The sequence below is a fragment of the Amborella trichopoda genome, chromosome 3 (genome assembly GCF_054954075.1).
Source record: "Amborella trichopoda isolate Santa Cruz 75 chromosome 3, AtrichopodaSantaCruz75HAP2 v2.0, whole genome shotgun sequence".
Taxonomy (NCBI): domain Eukaryota; kingdom Viridiplantae; phylum Streptophyta; class Magnoliopsida; order Amborellales; family Amborellaceae; genus Amborella; species Amborella trichopoda.
Window position 1 is genome coordinate 53,695,278 of NC_142338.1, and position 24,361 is coordinate 53,719,638.

Genomic DNA, 24,361 nt, shown 5'->3' on the forward strand with positions numbered 1-24,361 from the left:
TCACATATTTGATCTAAAAAATGTAAATAAAGAAATAAATGAAGTTTATTGGCTAAGGAGATCTAAAAAAACCAAAAATATAAGAGAAACTCAGTGAAGACCGATACCATTCCAAAACCGATTTGCTCTTGACTTTTGATTGATTCTCATCTAAATAGATGATCTAGGTCAGAAACCACTAGCTTTTTAAGTAGTGGGCTCAACCGATGATACCAAAAGCAACTACTTCTAGCAAAAGACCAGTCTTTCACATGTACCTAGTAACATCATATTACATGAACGAGGCAATTATCTTTTTATATAGGTTCCAAAATTATAGTGAAATCTAGAGTACATTTAGTACACGTAAAAGTACTTTTGTGAAAATAATTTTACATTAAAAAAAAAAAAAAAACTCCATTATAGAATTTTTTAACACCACTTAGTTCCATACTCCTCGCACATTTTCTTACGCCAATTAACTTTCGCGCCTAATTAACGTTGGGAGAAAAACCTTCGGCGCCTAAAAACGTGAGAGTTCTTTAATGTGAAAATACTTTCACAAAAATATTTTCACGCGTAATAGAACGTAGCCCGGAGGAAAACACAGTCCTTCCAATTGACTTGTATAAAAACCCTTCAATTTCTTGCGCATCAGTCCCTTTAACGTGGAACCCCTCTCTATGTATCATCAATTGTTTCTTTTCCCTCTTTGTTTTGTTGTTCCTGCAAATTCAGGGAAGGATTCGAATTCGTGGATGGATTTCTCTAATTTTTGGAGCGACTCATCTACTCTCTTGACCTAAAAGGAAGCTCGGCCTCTTTATTGGTACCTCTTTAGCCTTAACTCTTCGCTGAGCATTTGCATATTTATTTCTGATTAGGTCATGCAGTTATGAAAATAATCTCTGCTATTTTCTCTGTTAATTGTACTGAATCTCCTTGCTTTGAAGATTATCTGTGACTCCTTTTATGGTTTAATTTGGGAGCTATATTCAGTTTCCCAATTTTAAGAACGCTCTATTGAATGGATGTAGTGGAAGTGAAGTACCTTGTAAATTGGGGAATTGGTCCAGTGGTTATCTAGCGAGGACTGCATTTGATTAATCTTGAGGATTTCTAGTTATGTATTTATTTCGGGGTTCTCATTTGGTTTATAGAGAACTGTATTCGTGAATGCTAGTATGAATGTTGTATTCTTACTGGTCTCTAAAGAATGGCTCGTTATTTAGTTTAATACACATTAGAGTGTTTCTAACCATCAATAGCTTAGCATGCTGACTCTATGCTTTTTATGGATGGATATGAAATGTTTTATGAGTTACATTATGCATTCTCGAAACCGGTCATTCACACCATCAATTGATAAATTGGTTTTATGGGTTTATTCATAGCAGTTATAATGAGACGCCAAATATTCTCTGATAGAGATTTTGATGGAGTGTATGAACATTAAGTGATAAGTGCTAAAAAATTTGAAAGAACTAGTTTTGAATACCTTGTGTTTTTGTGCCTCATTGTACTTGAGTTTGAACTACTTAAGGTAGTGATACACATGGAGATGTGATTTGATCAAGGGCTTTGAGCCCAAAGGATGAAACACGAGAGATGTGTGTGACTCATTCAAATATGTAAGTACAAAGAGAGTGTTTTGATAAAACTCAGTGTTGGTGACCATCCTCTCAATAATGTATATAATATGATGTGTTACGTGTGATGATGATTTCTTGATAAATTCTCCATAATGGCAAAAAATGTTGTATTTTGTCAAGGCTTTAATAGACATTATTTAGTCATGCTGTCACACCCCAAGAATTTACAATACTATTATTCTTGAGATGTGACGGACAAAACATATATATATCTATTGATAGGACAAATTTACAATGGCGAGGTCTTACAAAGTAAGTAAAGAAAGCTAGTACAACAACAGTATCTTCCAAGGTTGATCTTGACTATCACTCAAAATGAATCTGCAGTTATCCTGAAAAAATGTTTACCATAGTTTGATGAGTTTGGCTACTCAGTAAGTGATCATCATAACCCTAAAAATAATCATGATTGAAAGATATCAATATTTTCCAAAATGAGATCTACTAACAGAAATGCATCAACAGTTTCACTTTCAATAAATACATAATTAAGTCTAATCCGAGTAATTGAAATGCTTATAACACTTTTAACGGCAGTACATAATTCAAAGGATTTCACAAAATACCCTACTGGCGTCCCAAGTAGGTCACCTATATACCCCATCAGCATCCTGATGGGTCCACTTAATCCCTATCGGCGTCCCAGATAGGTCCACTTAATCCCTGCAGATCCACTTATACCTCACCGGCGTACCGGATGAGTCCACTTAATCCCTACCGGCGTCCCAGATAGGTCCACTTATACCTCACCGGCGAACCGGATGAGTCCACTTGCATACTTAAATTATTTCTAAATCTCTTTAAACATTCAAAAGCAGCAATATCATGTACTCAACATATCACTGAAACCATTAATATGAATTTCACTTAAACCATTAATAACAGTCACTCTCTATAACATTTCAAAAATAACCAATCAAATATTTTGGGCTCAAATTTAGAAAGGTAGCAGTTTATAAAGGCATTCTAGCATAATTGCCAATTTAATATGTATAGAAAAACTCTTATAAAAATTCAAGAATACAGAATTATCACAATTTATGGAATATCAATTCACAAATAAACATTTCACAACAATACTATAATCAATTGCAAAAATGTCAATTTTTAAATAATAAGGCAGTCATTTGCACATGAATTTTTACAATGTCTAAATATTCAAAACAGTAGAAAGAAATATCACAATTTTACTAAAAGCAGAAATATCACATTTATTTCTAACAGTAGACAAGAAAAATAAATAAATTTATTTTTCTAATTTACAGCATTCAAAATTTCTAATATAGATAAAATATCACAATTTTTATTAAAAAGATTATTTTTCAAGATAATGAGGTCACGTGCGCATAAAATTTATCGCGCCTAAAATTCATGATAATAAGCAGAAATAATTATTTCATTTTATTTTTAAAAAGAATGGAGTATTTTTCGAGACAATGAGGTCACTTACACATAAAACTGATAAAATAAAGATTCTAGACGGAAATATCACTATTTATTAAAAATAGACTATTTTTCAGGAAGACGATGTCACTTACCCACAATTATTTGAGAGGGAGCTTCCGATAAAAAATTCGGTTCGAGAGAGAAGTTCACTGTGTTTCGACCAGAGAGAGAGATCTCAAAATTTTGTTTTAGGGTCGGAGTGCTCACATCCCCTATTTAAATTCTTATAACGTATTATTATATTGTTTTATTACGCTCTACGTCATACTTGAGGTGTCGCGTTAAAAGCAGACTTTTATCGTACGAAAACCACGTCCGCTAAAGGACGCTGCCAGCTGCAAGCAGCAGGAGGCAAAAGCAGGTAAAGGAAAAAAAAGTAAAGGCAAAGCAAAAGTTAATCCAAAGCAAAAGTTTTGAAAATAGTGATGGTCCCCAAGTACCATCATACTCAATCAGACCATCACCTATTAAAAGCATCATTTCCCCCCTTTTTTTTTTTTTTTTTTTGAAATTTTAGGATTGTTACATTCTTCCCTCTTTAAAGAAATTTAGTCCTCTAAATTTGTGTACCTGATTACTGAAAAAGATAGGGGTATTTTTCTCTGATTTCGTCTTCTCGTTCCCAAGTCGACTCTTCTCTTGAATGATACTGCCATAATACACGGACTAAAGGAATCTCCTTGTTACGCAACACTTGCACCCTTTTATCCAGTATCAAAATTGGCTGCTCAATGAAGGATAGGTCATTCCTGATCGGTAAAGGTTCATATTTTAAGATATGGGATGGGTCGGGCTGATATTTTCGTAGTGAAGATACATGAAAGACATTATGGACATTTGCCAATTCGGGTGGTAAGGCAAGTCTATAAGCGACACCTCCGATTCTTTCCAGGATTTCAAATGGTCCGATGTAACGTGGGCTCAACTTTCCTTTCTTGCCGAATCTCATAATGCCCTTTATTGGTGAGATTTTTAGGAAAACTCGATCACCTTCCTCAAATTCAAGATCTCTCCTTCGGCTATCGGCATAACACTTTTGCCGACACTGAGCTGTCCTGAGCCTTTCACGAATTAATGCTATTTTATCTGTGGTTATCTGGACAATTTCTGGCCCCAAAAGCTTTCTTTCACCAACCTCGTCCCAACATATGGGTGACCTGCATTTCCTTCCATACAGGGCTTCATATGGTGCCATTTGAATACTGGCTTGGAAGCTATTATTATAAGCAAACTCAATCAAGGGTAAATGGTCATCCCAGGTTCCTGTAAGGTCAATAACACAGGCCCTCAGCATATCTTCCAAGGTTTGGATGGTCCTCTCCGATTGTCCATCAGTTTGGGGGTGAAAGGCAGTACTAAAGGCGAGTCTCGTCCCCATGGCTGACTGTAGTCTGGCCCAAAATTTAGAAGTAAACCGAGTATCCATGTCCGATACAATACTGACAGGAACTCCATGCAACCGCACTATTTCCTTAATGTACAGTTGAGCCAGTCGATTCAAAGTGTACGTCGTGCGAATCGGTAGAAAGTGGGCAGCTTTGGTTAATCGGTCCACAATGACCCAAATGCTATCATGTCCTGAATTTGTTCTAGGCAAGCCAGAGACAAAATTCATAGAGATGTGCTCCCATTTCCATTCTGGCACCGATAAAGGCTGCAACAACCCAGCGGGCCTTTGATGTTCAGCTTTTACTTGCTGGTATGTTAGGCATTTAGACACAAATAGTGCTACCTCTTTTTTCATATTATTCCACCAAAAGGTTTTCTTCGGGTCCTGATACATTTTAATACTTCTGGGATGTATTGTATAACGAGAATGATGTGCTTCTTCTAAGATAGCTTTCGTTACACTCTCATCATTCGGGACACAAACCCGACTTTTGAATCTTAGCAAATCCTCACTACATATAGAGAATTCATCTCTCTTTCCTTGTTCACCTCTTCTATAATTGTTATAAGCTGAGGGTCTTTCTTTTGTGCCAATCGAATCTGTTGGATTAATTGGGGTTCCGCCTTAATATTGGCAATCATACTTACCACACCATTAATGGACGGAGTTGGATGCCAATCCACTATTTCCTCTAACAATCGCATTTCTTGGATCATTAGATGAGCTAAGACTCCCGTAGATTTTCTACTTAGAGCGTCGGCCACAACGTTAGCTTTTCCTGAATGATAATGGATTGTACAATCATAATCTTTTAAGAAATCCATCCATCTTATCTGCCGCATATTTAAATCCTTCTGAGAGAAAAGGTATTTCAAACTCTTATGATCCGTGTATATTACGAATTGTTCACCATATAGATAATGCCTCCATATTTTCAAAGCGAATACTATTGCAGCTAGCTCCAAATCATGAATTGGATATTTTTTCTCATATTCTTTTAACTGTCTGGATGCATATGCCACTACTTTCCCATATTGCATTAATACACAGCCCAAACCTTTATGTGAAGCATCACTATAAATCACAAATCCCCCACTCCCCTCAGAAATAGTTAAAATAGGTGCTGAAGTTAATCGAACTTTTAGTTCTTGAAAACTCTCCTCACATTCACTTGTCCACTAAAATTTGACATTTTTCTGTGTCAATCGAGTCAATGGGATTGTGATTCGAGAAAATCCTTCTACAAATTTTCTGTAATATCCTGTCAATCCCAAAAAGCTTCGAACTTCAGTCACATTACTTGGTTGTTTCCAATTAACAACGGCTTCAACCTTTGAAGGAGATAGACCTTCTTTTGATATGACATGTCTTAAAAATGTCACTTGTTCAAGCCAAAATTCACATTTACTAAGTTTGGCATACAATTTCTTCTCTCTTAATATTTGCAATACCATTCTTAAATGCTGCTCATGTTCCTTCTGATTCTTGGAATAAATTAAAATATCATCGATGAATACCACAATAAATTTATCCAAAAAGGGCTTAAAGATCCGATTCATCAAATCCATAAATGCAGCTGGTGCATTGGTTAATCCAAAAGGCATGACTAAAAAGTCATAATGGCTATACCTTGTTCTGAAAGCTGTCTTGAGTACATCTTCACTTTTAATCTTAAGCTGATGGTATCCAGATCTAAGATCAATTTTTGAAAACACTTGTGATCCTTGTAATTGATCAAATAAATCATCAATCCTAGGTAATGGATAGTTATTTTTTACTGTCACTTGGTTCAACTGTCTATAATCAATACACAATCTCATAGTCCCATCTCTCTTTTTGACAAACAGTACTGGAGCACCCCAAGGTGACACACTGGGCCAGATAAAACTTTATCTAATAATTCTTCTAATTGTTGTTTCAGTTCTGCAGGAGCCATTCTGTAAGGTGCCTTAGAAATTGGTGCTACCCCTGGCAATAATTCAATGGAGAATTCAATTTCCCTGTCAGGCGGTAATCCTGGCAATTCTTCAGGAAAAACGTCGGGAAATTCTTGGATAACCGGAGTGGTATCCAAATTTATTTATTCCTTCCTATCTTCTTTGATATAGGCAAGAAAGCTTTGACACCCTTTTCGAAGGAGGCAATTAGCTCGAATACAAGAGATTAAATATGATGGGGAGTCTTCTTTGACACCATTGAAGTAAAATACTGGTTGATTCGGAATACTAAAGGTAACAATTTTCTTATAACAATCAATACTTGCATGGTATGCAGAGAGCCAATCCATGCCTAAGATTACATCAAAATCTTGAATTTCCAGGAGTATTAAATCAACCAACAGTTCCTTTTCTTCTATCTTTATTACACATGATTTGTACATTATATTGGTGTTAATTGAATCTCCCATCGGTGTGGCTACCTTTAGAATGTATTCTAATTGTTCTGGTTCTACCTTTAAGTGGCATGCGAAGTGTTGTGACACAAATGAATGAGTAGATCCAGGATCAATCAAAACATGAGCTACTTTTTGGAAGACAGTAAGAGTACCTTGGATCACTGATTTTGAGGCCTGAGCGTCTTGCTTGGTAATCGCAAATACTCTTCCCTTGATCTGAGGCTTCGGAGCTATCTCTCCCTGCTTTGGAAGCTGTTGTGTCTGTAAGCTAGGACATTGTTTAATCTGGTGTCCCAATTTTCCACATTTAAAACAGGCTCCGGTATTCCAATAACAAGGGCTTGATCCATGATTTTTCCCACATTTTCTACATGGTTCTATTGGGTTTTGAAATGGCGAGGGCCTTGGCTTCTTGTTTGGCCTTTCAAACTGTTGTCGATTAGATGATGTAGGTCTAACATGACTGTTCTGATTTTTTGTCTTTTGGTAATCTTCAAAATCTTTTTCGACAATTTGGGCACGATCCACTATCTCAGCATAAGTTCTTAATTTCAAGACTGATATTCTGCTTCTAATAGCTGGCCTGAGACCCCTTTCAAATTTCTTCACCTTTCTTGCCTCATTATTAATCATATGCGGTGCAAACCTGGCCAATTCAGTAAACTTAGTCTCGTACTGTGCTACTGTCTTATTTCTTTGGATTAATTCTAGAAATTCCATTTCTTTTTGGTCTCGAATAAAATCTGGGAAATATTTTTCATTAAATGCCTCTAGAAATACTTCCCAAGTCAAGGTTTTATTTTCTTTTACCAATACTCCTTTTGTCATTCGCCACCAGTGTTGTGCCTCACCTTCTAACATAAAAACTGCCAAGGCCACCTTCCTATCATCAGGACATTCCATAACCTCGAATATTTTTTCCAATTGCATAATCCATTCCTCGGCTTCCAGTGGGTTTACAGCACCCTTAAAAGAATGTGGGTTTAATTTCTTAAATTGTTCGATATTGCTCCCACCATTTCCTGTAACTGACTGCCTGGGTGGATTGTTGTTTTCCATCTGATGTTGCATTAGAGCAACCATATTTTCCAAAACTTTGTGAATTCCATCTATATTGGCTTCAGCTATTCTGGATCCTGACTTTTTCCCGGTCTGTACACACAATAAATGCGATTTTAAGTACATTCTTTTTAAATTTCCTAAGGATTTTAAACCTATTGCTCTGATACCATAATTGTCACACCCCAAGAATTTACAATACTATTATTCCTGAGATGTGACGGACAAAACATATATACATCTATTGATAGGACAAATTTACAGTGGCGAGGTCTTACAAAGTAAGTAAAGAAAGCTAGTACAACAACAGTATCTTCCAAGGTTGATCTTGACTATCACTCAAAATGAATCCGCAGTTATCCTGAAAAAATGTTTACCATAGTTTGATGAGTTTGGCTACTCAGTAAGTGATCATCATAACCCTAAAAATAATCATGATTGAAAGATATCAATATTTTTCAAAATGAGATCTACTAACAGAAATGCATCAACAGTTTCACTTTCAATAAATGCATAATTAAGTCTAATCCGAGTAATTGAAATGCTTATAACACTTTTAACGGCAATACATAATTGAAAGGATTTCACAAAATACCCTACTGGCGTCCCAAGTAGGTCACCTATATACCCCATCAGCGTCCTGATGGGTCCACTTAATCCCTATCGGCATCCCAGATAGGTCCACTTAATCCCTGCAGGTCAACTTATACCTCACCGGCGTACCGGATGAGTCCACTTAATCCCTACCGGCGTCCCAGATAGGTCCACTTATACCTCACCGGCAAACCGGATGAGTCCACTTGCATACTTAAATTATTTCTAAATCTCTTTAAACATTCGAAAGCAGCAATATCATGTACTCAACATATCACTGAAACCATTAATATGAATTTCACTTAAACCATTAATAACAGTCACTCTCTATAACATTTCAAAAATAACCAATCAAATATTTTGGGCTCAAATTTAGAAAGGTAGCAGTTTGTAAAGGCATTCTAGCATAATTGCCAATTTAATATGTATAGAAAAACTCTTATAAAAATTCAAGAATACAAAATTATCACAATTTATGGAATTTCAATTCACAAATAAACATTTCACAACAATACTATAATCAATTGCAAAAATGTCAATTTTAAAATAATAAGGCAGTCATTTACACATGAATTTTTACAATGTCTAAATATTCAAAACAGTAGAAAGAAATATCACAATTTTACTAAAAGCAGAAATATCACATTTATTTCTAACAATAGACAAGAAAAATAAATAAATTTATTTTTCTAATTTACAGCATTCAAAATTTCTAACATAGATAAAATATCACAATTTTTATTAAAAAGATTATTTTTCAAGATAATGAGGTCACGTGCGCATAAAATTTATCGCGCCTAAAATTCATGATAATAAGCAGAAATAATTATTTCATTTTATTTTTAAAAAGAATGGAGTATTTTTCGAGACAATGAGGTCACTTACACATAAAACTGATAAAATAAAGATTCTAGACGGAAAAATCACTATTTATTAAAAATAGACTATTTTTCAGGAAGACGATGTCACTTACCCACAATTATTTGAGAGGGAGCTTCCGATAAAAAATTCGATTCGAGAGAGAAGTTCACTGTGTTTCGACCAGAGAGAGAGATCTCAAAATTTTGTTTTAGGGTGGGAGTGCTCACATCCCCTATTTAAATTCTTATAACGTATTATTATATTGTTTTATTACGCTCTACCTCATACCTGAAGTGTCGCGTTAAAAGCAGATTTTTATCGTACGAAAACCACGTCCGCTAAAGGACGCTGCCAGCTGCAAGCAGCAGGAAGCAAAAGCAGGCAAAGGAAAAAAAAGTAAAGGCAAAGCAAAAGTTAATCCAAAGCAAAAGTTTTGAAAATAGTGATGGTCCCCAAGGACCATCATACTCAATCAGACCATTACCTATTAAAAGCATCATTTCCCCCCCCTTTTTTTTTTTTTTTTTTTGAAATTTTAGGATTGTTACACATGCGCTATTTTGGATAAAGTTATAAGATGGTATAGATGATTTGTTTTTGTGGCTATGAACTTGACTTGGTAGGAAATTAAAGGTGAATGCGGTAAAATGATTTATGAAGGCTAAACATGTATTTTAAAATTAAATTGGATGATTTGAAAAAAGTCTAAGTCTATGAATATGGTTTTGAGAAAACCACATAATCTTGCAAGGTCCATTAAGTCTTTATGAAAATTATTTTAAACTGTCATATTACTATATAACCATTGCTTGTGAATGTACATATCGGGTCAATTTTTTTTATTAAAAAGAAAAACATTGTGTCTTGGAGGTATTTATAAAAGTAGGAGAAAAACTATCATGCATTGTTTGTTTTTAAATACCTATAGGCCTTGACCCATGTTTCTAGTTATTTAGAATCTTCGATTACCTAAGACTTTGAACCATAAGAAATGCTGTAGGAATGCCATCATGCTAGACTTCATTGACACATATTGTGTTGATTAGATAACTTTGTTTGTATGAATTTACTACCAAGATGTCTAGTATGGTTGAACCTTTGTGATTCATGAAGGTTTTTACATATTGTGAAACCAACGGGCATTGAATTACATATTATATGAAACTTGATATGCTACCTCATGATATTTGCATAAGAATGTTGATAATGTATATATTGTATGTGCAATAATTGAGTGGAAGCTGCTACAGTCCCATGTTTTTTTAACTGCTTAGATATTCAGATATACAAGTGCAAGCTATCTCACGGATCCAAAACATGTGAAATCTACATCTGGATATGTGTTCATGCTTGGGGGGGAACAGTTTTTTGGAAATAAAAAAAACAGGCAGGATGTGACGAAATTGAGTACGTGGTGTGTTGTTTAGTGATCGAGGAGGCCGTATGGATTAAGAAATTCCTTAATCGACTTGACTTTCATCTCGTGCATTATGAAGCAGTAAGAATTTTCTACGATAGCACGGCGGTGATATGTGTGTCAAAGGAGCCACGATTCCATAAGAACTCCAAGCATATAAAACCATGTTTTTATCACCTGAGGAATGAGGTGAGATTGAGAAAGATCGAGATCGAGATAAATTAAATATTACAGTGGGAGCACCTGTTAGTAGTTGACGTGCCAGATGAAACAATAGATTATAATGTTCTTCACCCATGGAACCCAAATGTGTGGTGCTGGTTGTATGGCTACAAATGGGAACAACTTATTTGAAGAATTCTTTTGATCCCATAAACATACGACTCCATGCTATTAGGGTACGTGATGGTCTTATGAGACAACATGTCTATGATTCGTGATGCTATGTGAAAGATGAGTTACATCCACTTTTTGGGATGAGATCCGAGCAGCAAAGAGAAAAATATATTGCCTCTATAAATCCTTTTGTGAAAGGATTGATGGCGAAAGTCATGATTAATGTATTGAGAGAATAAGTAAAATGCTTAAGAGATATTATAATTGGGAGAGAGAGATGGGAATGAGAGAAAGTGAGAATGTAAGGCCTTCAAATGCCAAGTGAGAGATATTGGGGTTATGTGGCCTTTAAATGCCTTATGAGTGCTTGTAAAATAAAATCATATAGTGGAACCTAAACTCAGTGGGAGTGTGGTTCTTCGGGGACCATACTAAGCAAACAATATTTGCTGATACAGGAATGTGCTTGACGATATAGGCCAGTCGGTTGGAAAAAACCCAAGGTACCTGGGCATAGAGAACAAACCGAGAAGGATCCTGGGTTATCCAGTGATGATGTCAGAGCTTATGTCTGGATGAATGAGCCGAGGGACTGTGTGGCCCTTGTGTGCGATGGTGGGCCTACAGAGACAGGGGCCAAAATCTCATCCATGATCCATCACACGACATGCATATCGATAGATCGTTTAAGAAAGCCAGATATCCACCTTTTAGGGTGAAGCGTATACATGTACGAGAGATACTCCTATGCGCCATAGAGCTGTGCTCGCATAAGGTCTTGGTGACCTTGATTCGTCTCTAGGGGAGGACCTGTAATCCAAAGATTGATATTGCGATCCATTGGCTCATCGGCTAGACTTTGGTGTCCCGCTAATGAGCCCTTGTTTGGACTGTGGGTTATGGAAACATTGGGTCGGTCTGATAAAGCAAGTGTGGCCCATAGTCCACAGTTGAAGGTGGAGTGCCCCATGATTGTTAATTCAATTCCCAAACCATATGGATCTATTTCCCATCATGTTAATTTAGTTATGTTTGTCTTATGATAGAAATTATCTTAGAATTGTTATTTGAATTTTTATGAGTCTTTTGATATTTTATTTATAATTTTTGGACTTTTCAAAGTAAAGTTATTGATTTTAAAAAAGTACAAAATTCAAATAATATTTTAGAAATTAATTTGTTAAGTATCATGGGGGCCCATAATGCTCATGGGCCCAACATGTACCATGTGGGTGGGGCCCACACATGCCACACATGGGTGGCACGCCCTACCTCTTGGTTCTTTGCTTTGTTGTCAAGCTATTCAAATTTAAAAAATGTATTTTGTGGCATGTGATCTAATATTATATATGGAAAAGATTGACCACATCTTATTCTAAATATTGAAAGTATATCTTGACTTGATATATCTTTAAATAGTATGGGAAAGAATATGTTATTTTATGGAATGAATAATATTTAAATAAGATTCAATTTATTTAAATATATTGATGGGAAAATGATTTAAGAAAAGGAGGATAATGATCCAAGCACATTCCATAATGTTGATGGCCCATTTATGGGATGGATGGCTCAGATCGCTCACCCTATAAGTCACATTCACCAACGGTCCATATTTAATATCAAGAAGAGACAAACTATGAAAAACTCTAAAAAACCTTAAACTTAATTTTTCTCTGTAAATAGGGTTGTACCTTTCTATTCTCTACACCTTCTCTCTCGCCCATAACTTTCTCTCTCCTCTCTCTAACAAAGGCACGCCCCACTCTCTCTCCAACTTTCTCTCCCTAATCCTCTTTCTCCTAAAGCTCATAAAGGGGCACACCCCAACCCTAGGGTTCCCACTCTTTCTCTCTCTTGTCTTAAAAATACTAAGGGTTGGGAAATTAAGGTTAAGCCAAGAATATTTTGGAGGTTAAATTTTGTAGAGATTTAAGGGTGTATACTCAGTTTGGCCGAAACTTGTTTTACCGATTCAAGATTGAAGTTAGACCGCTGATCCCGCGCCATCGGATATTGGTGACTCGGTATGGGAAGTAATAAGCCCGGTTGAGGTAATCTCCTGTATTCTCTTTTGTTTCTTGCATATTTAATATTATAGTCTTTACATTCTCAAGCACAAGATTTGTGGTGATTTTTTTTGGTTAAAGAAAATTAGTTTAATGGAATTTAAGTTTTTTTTTGGATTGGTAAATTTTATTTTCTTTGAAACAAGAATTATTGTAATAAGACTACTTGTAAGTGATCTTTGATAAATAATAATAAAAAAAAAAAAAATTCCCCGACAAGATCGCATTAGTCGTTTTTTTCAATATATCCTATCCATGACTTGTAGGCTGCACTCATTTATGTGTCTGGACACCTTGTCCAGAGGTCCCCTGCTCCACACAATCTCCCCCTCAAAATCATCTCAAGTCCAAATTTATGGCCATCGTGAAATCGAAGACACAAATCTGAACGGCGAGAAAAAGAGAAATTTGTTCAGAATCGAGACTGCCAACTTGCTGGAAAACACTTTTGAATCAACAATCGTCTCGATGTATGTATACAAAAAAGATTGTAAGTATTAAAAGTAATGCATTTTGTAATACATTATTTGCACTATCTATTCTCATATTTTAAAATATTTATAGATGTGCTCTGTACTCTTTTTTGGAGGATTAAATTTCACAATCAGGGGAAATAGATTTTCAGCCCATCATTGAGGTTTGGGGTTAGCCTTGCCTCTTACTTTAGTTGTTTAAGGATGTATTAATAAAGGATTGGGTTTCTATGAGTTTGCCGACTCACATATGCATATGTATCTACCCTTACATGTAGAGGGTTATGTACCCATGACTCAAAATTTTCTTGCCAAGCCACACGAAATAGATTCCCGGAAGTATGCGGAAAGATTATTGCTAACTGCCTGAAGTGAGAAGCAAAAGTATTTTGATAAAGACCTTCCTATGTGATATCATCATGACTCTCAGATCCATCTTAAAGATAGATTTTGGATCCAAAATTTCAAGAGATCTATGTTCTATAAAAAAATTTAAAACAACATTTTCAAATTCAAGTAAGTGTTTTTTTTCTTTTGAATTTTTTTGGTCACCATCTTTTCTCTGAACGTCCATCTTACAGATGGATGCTCGATGGTCAGATGACACATGCATCCACTGACTCACAAAAACTTCTCCATTAATAAAAATATTTCAAATATTTTCTCCTAAACTGCCAAAAAAAATCTAAAGCAAATGTAAGCACTTTAAAATATTTTCTCCTAAAAAGATAAAAAATTCTGAACTCAAAGCATAAGCACCAAGCTTTTTCCTGGTTTCTATCCATTGTACGTAACCCAAAGCCCAACAACCGTCCCACAATCAAATCATGGATGCCCAGTCCAACTTGACAAAGTGGAAGTGAGTCAAGCACACCTCTCATTGTAACTTCACATAAAAGATTGCACCACCCACCATCACCAAGCCTGCAACAAGCCATGGCGCCCATCCCCTCAAGCTTTCCTCACACAAAGTGCACAATCCATCCATCTCGACCATCGCCTGTTGAGCGCTATGACCTAACACCATGGGATCTGGCCATGCTCTCCGCCCACTATATCCAGAAAGGTGTCCTCTTAGGTCAACCCTCATCTTCTCTGAGCTCTGTGCTTGATAACCTCAAGGTCTCCTTGGCTGATTGCCTCACTCACTTCTTCCCTCTCGTGGGGCGCCTGGCCACGAGTACTGATGGAGCCATCTACATCCAGTGCAATGACGCCGGTGCCGCCTTCATTCATGCCAAGGCCACTCATCTCACAGTGGATGACATCGTGGCTTCGCCTTATGTCACTGACGATGTGAAGGCCCTCTTTGCCCTGGATGGTGCCATCGGCCACGATGGCCATGAGCTACCCTTACTAGCCGTTCAGGTATCTGGTGTATCTGTTTGTGCCATTCTATTCGCAATTCTATTACATTGTATATGCTGGGAACCAATTCAACATGTTTGGACATTAAAAATTTTATCCATTTGTATTGGTCTTCCTTACTGGCTAATTATTGGATTGTAAACCATGAGCAGGTTACAGAGCTGAGTGATGGTTTGTTCATTGGGTGCTCCATGAACCACACCGTAGCCGATGGCAGCTCCTTCTGGAGCTTCTTCAACTCGTGGGCAGAGATATCGAGGGGGGATGGAAGTTCTTTAAAGATCTCCCAGCAACCAGTATTAGAGCCCTGGTTTCTTAAGGATCGCCGCATAGCCATGAATCTTTCAGAGGATACCCTAGAAAGATACTCCCCACCTCCCCTAACTGAGAGATTTTTCCATTTTAGCGCCCAATCAATAGCATTGCTCAAGCACAAGGCTAACATGCACATAGATGAGGATGGATCCGGCAAGATCTCTTCATTGCAGTCTCTAACAGCACTCATGTGGCGAGCTGTGACACGGGCTCGTGGTTTCCCTCCAACCCAGACCACCAAATGTGGGATGGCCGCAGGGAACCGATCAAGGTTGTCACCACCTCTATCACCTGACTACTTCGGCAACTGCATCCAGGCTATTGTTGTGAGTACAACCGTAGGGGAGCTGCTCAGCCAGGAGCTTGGCTGGGCAGCATCAATGCTGCGGCAGGCTACACTGGGCCATACAGATGTGAGCGTGCGAGCCCATCTCGAGGCTTCGATGAAAGCACCCCGGCCATATCACCTTAGCAATTTTGACCCTTTTAGTATTATGGTTGGGAGTTCACCCAGATTCCCCATGTATCAGAATGATTTTGGATGGGGGATTCCCCTCGCGGTACGCAGCGGTAATGCGAACAAGTTTGATGGCAGAATCTATGCTTACCAAGGGAGGGAAGGAGAAGGAAGCATTGACATGGAAGTGTGTCTTGCCCCACAGGTCATGACTGCCCTTGAATCAGACCAAGAGTTTCTTGCAGCAGTTACATATCTGTAAATGGTTGGAAACAATGAATCAAACTAAGCGAGTCCAGGCTCCTACTCGCCCTAGTTACTTGACTAACCCTTAAGGACCCTTTCGTAGTAGACATTCTTTTATCTTAGTAGCCAGCAAAAATTGCACCTACATAACCAGTAAATTTCAAATCCATCACATTATAACAAACATTAGCATTACATGTTTCGTTCCAATAATGAAGGATCTACTTCACAATTGTTATTAGTCAATTCCTCAATTTGAAATTGTTGCTTGTCAATCACTCAAATTTTAAGTGACCTTAAGCCTCAAGGAAGTTTCATCCCTAGCGAATTTCCCTTTTTCAATGGTTTTAGTCAACTTATCTATAAGATTGTTTTTATTATGAATTCTATAATAAAATTTTTCATTATTCTACTGCACATAATATAGTGATATTGGATATTAATAAACTTTGTGCTATCATGTTGGATTCTTTGCCAAAAACAACACACTCTAGCCATCACTGAAGCGGTACCCTTTCTTGTATAACTCAATTACTCCAAGTAACTCAGACAAATTGATTACTTAGATGTAAGAGCAAGTGAGCATATACCTGTAGAAGACAAAGCGACCATAAACTACGATATCGGTAACTAACAAACTGTACCACCTCCCAAATAAAAAAAATAGAGAAATTTATGCCCATACCCATTTAATTAATTGCTGTTACTAAGTTTCACCTTTTTAACGTTATTACAATCATACTCTTTTTCTACGGCTTTTTTTCAAAGTCGCCAAAATACCCATAATTTGGATTTTAAAAATCCAAAGTTTACCAAAACCCATTACGTTCCTTTGAAAGACAATAAAATTTTTGCAACTTCTGGATTTCAAACTTCAAAATTTTATTGTTGGGGATTGGATTCCAGTAACAATAAGTTGATGCCAATAACAACTTCAGGAATCCTTTAGTGTTGTCTATTGGATTCTAATGAGGGCCTTGGGTTTTTAAAAACCTGAAATTTGTTGGTGCAAAACCCAATAACAACTTTGGAGCAATATATGGGGCGAATTGAAGTGCTCGACAACTTTGGATTTTGAAAATCCAAAGTTGGGGCAATTTGAGGAAAAACCATAACATTTTCAAAATGGGTACGAGGGTAATATTTCTATTTGATAGGGGTTTTAGTAATAACCATTAAACAAAGGGGTATGGATGTATGTAATTTTCTCAAAAAAAAAATATTGAGTTGTAATCCTTTTATCCGAAAAGATTGCAATATGCATCTACATAACCAATAAATTTCAAATCCATTTCATTGTAACAGATATCATCATTGCATGTTCCTTTTCAATGATGAAGGATCTACTTCACTACATCCAAGGATCATGACCAAGATTCATTGCTTATCTATGTGCAATATCAACCTTGGTAAACATAGCTAACATGAACCTCCAACTAGAGTATGTGGTGCTCGATATTTTTGTGTTTTCTTTCCTTTAGTCAGAATATTATTTTGAAGGCAACTTAATGTGCATAGAAAAATGGGTTACTAATTGGCTTCGAATTCTACATGTTGAAGCACAACAATGCCTTCTCCATATAACTCTTTACAAGTAATTAGATTTTCTTCTTTATGCCTACATTCATCCTAAGAGTTCAATATATGGCTCCTAAATCTTTCATTATCAATTTCCTAGCCTGAGTTTTAAGAGCTGCAATATCTTTTTTAGTTGGGACGGGAAGAATTATGTCATGGACATATAATAACCTGCAAATAGATCTCCTATCACCATAAATACAAAATGAGCAACTTCACATCTTTGAAATTCAAGCTCAACATAAAATAATAAAATCATGGGCTTTGTTAGAGTGCTCACACTATAAACAATTTAATAATTGTCCTCAACAAATTTTGGACACTTAAAATTTGATATAGTTTCTTTAAAAAAATTAAGATAGTTTCTCTCTCTTAATTTTTTCAAGTAGTTTATCTCTCCAAAATTTGATACAATTTCTCTTTTTAAAATTATAAGATATTTTTTCACTCTAAAACTTGAAATTTGAGATATTTCCTCTCTCTAAAATATTTTTGAGATAGTTTTTCTCTCTAAAATTTCATATTAGGCACGCTGGCATCCTACAGTAATGGCTTGTTCTTCAAGACAAAACGTTATTAAAAAAAAATAAAAAGTCATTGTACCTACCCCAAAGTCAAACAACCCCCCCTCAAAACCAAATCATCGAACTTGAGACAATGGGACTGACTCAAGCCCGCTTCTTACATAAGATGGAACTCACATCACCAAGCCTGCAACAAGCCATGGCGCCCATCCCCTCTAGCTTTCCTCTCACAAATTGCACAGTCTACCCATCTCGACCCTCCCCTGTAGAGCGTTACGACCTAACACCATGGGATCTGGCCATGCTCTCTGTCCACTATATCCAGAAAGGTGTCCTCTTGGGACAAGCCCCCACTTCTTTGAGCTCTGTGCTGGACGGCCTCAAGGTCTCCTTGGCTGACTGCCTCGCTCATTTCGTCCCTCTCGCGGGGCGTCTGGCCACGCATACTGATGGCTCCATCTACATCCACTGCAATGACGCTGGTGCGGCCTTCATCCATGCCAAGGCCACCCATCTAACAGTGGATGACATCGTGGCTTCGCCTTATGTCACTGACGATGTGAAGTCCTTCTTCGCCCTGGACGGTGTCATTGGCCACGATGGCCATAAGCTACCCTTACTAGCGGTTCAGGTATCTGGCATATCTGTTTGTGCATTTGAATCTGCGATTCTATTACATGCAATTCAACATGTTTGGACACTAAAATTTATATGTATTGGTCATCCCTTATTTGCTAACAATGGGCTTTTAAACCATGAGCAGGTTACGGAGCTGAGTGATGGTTTGTTCATCGGGTGCTCCATGAACCACGCGGTAGGCGTTGGTAGCTCCTTCTGGCACTTCTTCAACTCGTGGGCAGAGATATCGAGGGGAGACGGAAATTCTTTAAAGATCTCCCGGCCACCAGTACTAGAGCCCTGGTTTCTTAGGGATCGCCACATTGCCATGCATCTTTCAGAGGATACCCTTGAAAGATACTCCCCACCTCCCCTACCTGAGAGATTTTTCCATTTTAGCACCCGATCAATAGCATTGCTCAAGCACAAGGCTAACATGCACATAGATGAGGATGTATCCAGCAAGATCTCTTCTTTGCAGTCTCTAACAGCACTCATGTGGCGAGCTGTGACACGGGCTCATGGTCTCCCTACAACTCAGACCACCAAATGTGGGCAGGCCGTGGGGAACCGATCAAGGTTATCACCGCCTCTATCACCTGACTACTTCGGCAACTCCATCCAAGGTATTGTTGCGAGTGCAACAGTAGGGGAGCTGCTCAGCCAGGATTTGGCTGGGTAGCATCATTGCTGCAGCAGGCTACTCTGGGACATACAAATGTGAGTGTGCGAGCCCATCTCGAGGCTTGGATGAAAGCACCCCGGCAAAATCACTTTAGCGACTTTGACCCTTTCAGTATTATGTTTGGGGGTTCACCCAGATTCTCCATGTATCAGAATGATTTTGGATGGGGGACACCCCTCGTGGTACGCAGCGGTAAAGCGAACAAGTTTGATGGCAGAATCTATGCTTACCAAGGGAGGGAAAGAGAAGGAAGCATAGACATTGAACTGTGTCTTGCCCCACAGTCCATGACTGCCCTTGAATCAGACCAAGAGTTTCTTGAAGCAGTTACAGAGCTGTAAATGGTTGGAAAAAATTAATCAAAACTGAGTGTGACTCATACTCGCATTAGTTGCTTGACTAGCCCTTAAGGACCCTGTGAAATCAGTTCTCAATGGGTCTCCAACAAAGTCAGCCAAGCTCAGGTGGTTAGAAATGCAACAACCATTAATTTTGGACACATGACCTCCTTAATTTTCTGAGAAAATCACAAAAGCAAAAGCATAGCAAAAGCAAACACATGACCTACATGGTTAGATAAAAAGGGTTTACAAGCTCTCACACAAAACTGAAACTAGAATTTCTTTTCTATAAACTACTCATTTATAATACAACTCCTGTCCATTTTTTCTTTGCATGCATACACTTTCTATTTTTATTAGCAAGCTTAATATAAACCCTAGAAGACATCCATAGGACGCCATTTCTATCCCCTCCTTTCAACTTTTAGAGTGTTTTCTCTCCCATAGGATCACCTAACCTTTTCCGCACCACCATGGATTCAAATCACACAAACTAGGATCACCATAGTGTAAGAATTAAGGAAAGTTGGTGGCTATTCATAATATTAAGTTCCCGAAATGAACGAAATTTGGCTTTACTTTATCATTTTCTCACTTGAAATCATGTTTCAATTTTGATTAGTTTTACTGAAGAAATTGTTGTTCATCAATTACTCAATTTTCAGGTAACCTCATCAAGGAAATTCTGTACCGAGTGAATTTCCCTTTCTCAATGGTTTTAGTCAACATATCTGCAGGATTGTCCTTAGTATAAATTTACTGCAATAAAAAGTTTCCACATTTTACCACATCACATAGTGATGATATTAGATATCAATATGCTTCGTGCTCTCACGGAAACAAGTTGGATTCTTTACCAAAAATAACATAGTCTAGCCATCACAATAAAGCGGTATACTTTCTTGGACAACTCAAAATTCGCCGAAGTGACTCAGTCAAATTGATTTCTTAGATGCATGAGTAAGTGGTATATACTCAACCTATGTTTGTAGATGACAAAGCCACCATTGAATTGCAACATCAATAACTAACAAACTGTACCACCTCCCGAAGAAAAAAATATCTAGTAGTAGACCTTCTTTTATCTAAGTAGCCTGCAAAATTTGCATCTACATAACCGATAAATTTCAAATCCATCGCATTATAACAAAGATCAGCATCACAGGTTCCTTTTCAATAACGAAGGAGCTACTTCACCATTGTTACTTGTCAGTTACTCAATTACAAATTGTTGTTTGTCAATCACTTAGTTTCTAAGTAACCTTAAGCATCAAGGAAGCTCCGTACCAAGCGAATTTCCCTTTCTCGATGGATTTAGTCGACTTATCCACGAGATTGTCTTTAGTATGAATTCTCTGCAACAATTTTTTTCGATATTCAACCACACATCACATAGTGACATTGGATATTAATAAACTTTGTGGTATCATGGAAAGTTGGATTCTTTGCCAAAAACAACCCACTCTAGCCATCACAATGAAGCGGAATGTTTTCTTGCACAACTCAAAATTCTCCAAGTAACTAATTAAATTTATTTCTTAGATGTATGAGTAAGTGGCATATACTCAGAAGACAAAGCCACCATAAACTACAATATCGATAACTAACAAGCTATACCACCGCCTGAAGAAAAAAAATTAGAGAAAATTACGTCCATACCCCATTAATTAATTGTTATTACTAAGTTCCCCTTTTTTAAGGTCATTGTTTTCAGCTTTTTTAGTCACCAAAATACCCATAATTCGGATTTTAAAAATCCAAAGTTTACCAAACCTGTGTTCCTTTGAAAGACAACGAAAGTTTTACAACTTCGGGGTTACCACTTCAAGGTTTCAAACCGTCAATTGGCTTTCAATAACAATAAGTTGATGCTAATAACATCTATTGGGTTTCAAACCTCAAATCCATAAGGTGGCGTTTGATAACTTTCATTGAGTCACCCTAATGCTTACTTGGAAGAATACTTGGATTCTTCTGGGATGCATGTGAAAATTGGTAGGGTGTAAGCTGGAAACCCTTTTTGATAAATTGTGTTGCTGGTAATTTCACATGTTTGGCAATGGAAAAGCTGGAAACTACCTATAATATCGTTAATTATATATTTCATTGATATGATTGCGAAATGCAGTTTTTTAATAACATTTTGTAATTAAATAAGGTTCCTTCCATTCATCCAATATAATACCAAACATGTAAATAAATTCAAATAATACTTTATTGTGCTTGGACATTTCATAAAAGTGTGAACCCCCTCTAATGCTACCAATATTTACATAAATAGAGCATAACACCTGTAAAAAAAAACAGAGTTGGACCTCTTTGTCCACCTCTGTACACTGATAGAGAAAACATGATCCACATACGATACCATCAGAAATTTTCTGATAAATTTTTCATAATAGAAGAACAATGAAAGTCAAAAGAATATGATCTTAAGAACAGCTGCAAAGCACTCCATATCAGTGCACTACCAGGCATATAACCATGCAAGAAACAGCATTCAAAACTATAAACCCTTCGTGATCTAACTTGCTCAACCAATAAGTTCCCCCCATATACTAATACAATGGCCATGTCAATATATCACAGTCTAGAGCTCAGAAGCGTACATCGTGGCTAATCTAATGACTGAAGAAACAGTAATCGAATGCACCAACATTCTATTAATGATGCATCAATAAGAATCAAGCAATTCAACCAAAACTAACAATAAAGAGTTGCAGAGGCAGCAGAATAAACCATTACAAATTTCTCACTCAAGCAAATTAACAAAATAGTTTCAAATAAGAACTTGTGGAGACATCATTTGAACCAGTTGTTTCCTTAAATGCCTAAAACTATACTAGTTCTCTTACAGCTTATTGCTCATATACCCTGAACCCTTATCCATCCCTTTTGAAATAATCTTTTTTTTTCAGAAACAACCCTTATTAACTCACTGCAAGCTTTAAATTCCAAACAAAAACAAACAAGAAATTTAATATCTAGAAAATTTGAATTAAAAAACTAACAAAAAAATGAAGAACCCAAAAAAACAGAGACTTCTTGCCCATGGCAGAGGACAAGAAGGACAAGATTCTATAAAATTCTGAACCATGAATCCAAAAAAAAAAAAAAATCAACCTTTTCCAAAGAAATCCAAAAAAAAAAAAAGAAGAACTAATTAAAAAAAATGCATTGGTTAAAAAAAGTACCAGATCCAGCTGCTAACTAAACAAATTACGCATTCACAAAAAAAAAAAAAAAATATGCATTCTGTGTCCATAATACATACATAACTGGTAAAAAATCCATATCCAAAAAACACATTCAGCAAAGATAAAAGGGAAAAGAAAAAAAGGCATCATTGCCGCAAAAACAAGTATCAAGAGATCCAGGAGAAACTCACCCCGAGTTCCAGCTACCAGGTTGCTTTCCTAACCAGAAGAAGATGAGCTAGAGAGGGTTTTCAGGAGTTGAGGAGTTTGGCGGAACAGTAATGGCGGAGGTGTGTGAGAGGGAGAGAGAGAGAGTCCACGCAAGGGTAGAGAGATATCTGAGAGGAGAATAGTGGGGAGAGAGAGAGAGAAGTGCAGGGTTTAGAGAAGAGGGAGAGAGCAGTTTCAGTGAAAACTCCTGCACACGGCACACACCGCACACCCCACCCCATGAACACAAAAAAAAAGGGAAATGGGTGTTCCGAATTTCACCGCTTCCAGCAGTTTCTCCCTATTACTGTTGTCAATTGGATTCCATGAACGATCTTGCGTTTTGAAAACCCAAATTTGTTGGTGCCAAACTCAATAACAACCTCGGGCCAATATATGCGGCGAATTAAAGTGCTTGACAACTTTGAATTTTAAAAATCCGAACTTAAAGAGTAATTTTAGAAAAAAACTTCAACATTTTTCAAAATGGGTAATATTTCTAACTGAAAAGGGATTTTAGCAATAACAGTTAATCAAAAGGATACGGATATAATTTTCTCAACAAAAAAAACACAAGAAGTTGTAATCCTTTCATCTAAGACGATTGAAAAATTTGCATTTTACATCACCAGTGAATTTGAAATCCATTTCATTGTAACAAATATCGACATTACATGTTCCTTTTCAATAACGAAGGAACATGGTCACAATAGTCTAGGGATCATGGCCAAGATTCATCGTGTGTCTATGTACAATATCAACCCCGGTAAACATAGCTAACATGAGCTTCCTACAAGAGTACATTATACTAGAGGCTGTGGTTTCTTCTCTGCTTCAGTCGTAGACTATTGTTTCAAAAGCAACTTAATGTGAATAGAAAAATGAGTTACTAACTAGTTTCAAATTCTAAATGTTGAAGCACAGATACACCTTCGCCATATTATTCTTTTGATATGAGATATTTTTCTTCATGTCGCGAAGTACATTCATCTTAAGAGTTCAATTTATGGTTCAGTTTCAATTTCCTGGCCTGAGTTTTAAGAGCTGCAATATCTTTTTAGTTGGGAAGGGAAAAATTGTGTCATAAATATATAATAACAAGATAATCAATCTACTATCACTATAACAATGAAATGATCAGTTTCATATTT

At 36.9% G+C, this 24,361-nt stretch overlaps 2 protein-coding genes and 1 long non-coding RNA gene across 3 annotated transcripts; 2 read left to right on the forward strand and 1 right to left on the reverse strand.

Annotated features, from left to right (window-relative positions):
• Window positions 1-644: 644 nt before the first annotated feature.
• Window positions 645-16,474, forward strand: LOC148782965 (putative acetyltransferase At3g50280). The gene is made up of 3 exons (XM_088861361.1): window positions 645-808; window positions 13,465-15,039; window positions 15,192-16,474. The coding sequence occupies exons 2-3, from the start codon at window positions 14,608-14,610 to the stop codon at window positions 16,071-16,073; spliced, it is 1,314 nt and encodes a 437-aa protein (XP_088717487.1). The 5' UTR covers window positions 645-808; window positions 13,465-14,607; the 3' UTR covers window positions 16,074-16,474.
• Window positions 15,884-19,849, forward strand: LOC18421309 (putative acetyltransferase At3g50280). Its single transcript, XM_088861362.1, has 2 exons — window positions 15,884-18,790; window positions 18,923-19,849. The coding sequence occupies exons 1-2, from the start codon at window positions 18,293-18,295 to the stop codon at window positions 19,457-19,459; spliced, it is 1,035 nt and encodes a 344-aa protein (XP_088717488.1). The 5' UTR covers window positions 15,884-18,292; the 3' UTR covers window positions 19,460-19,849.
• LOC148782966 (uncharacterized) lies at window positions 18,137-23,956 on the reverse strand. The gene is made up of 2 exons (XR_016051715.1): window positions 23,192-23,956; window positions 18,137-19,797 (listed from the first exon to the last, which is right to left on the reverse strand). It is a non-coding gene; the product is annotated as an uncharacterized LOC148782966 (long non-coding RNA).
• Window positions 23,957-24,361: the final 405 nt, after the last annotated feature.

Excerpts from the sequence above, each read along its gene's own strand:
- LOC18421309 (XM_088861362.1), top strand. The coding sequence starts at position 18,293 with ATGGGACTGACTCAAGCCCGCTTCTTACATAAGATGGAACTCACATCA. Across the intron at positions 18,791-18,922 it reads TACCCTTACTAGCGGTTCAG|GTTACGGAGCTGAGTGATGG; the intron begins GTATCTGGCATA and ends AACCATGAGCAG.
- LOC148782965 (XM_088861361.1), top strand. The coding sequence starts at position 14,608 with ATGGCGCCCATCCCCTCAAGCTTTCCTCACACAAAGTGCACAATCCAT. Across the intron at positions 15,040-15,191 it reads TACCCTTACTAGCCGTTCAG|GTTACAGAGCTGAGTGATGG; the intron begins GTATCTGGTGTA and ends AACCATGAGCAG.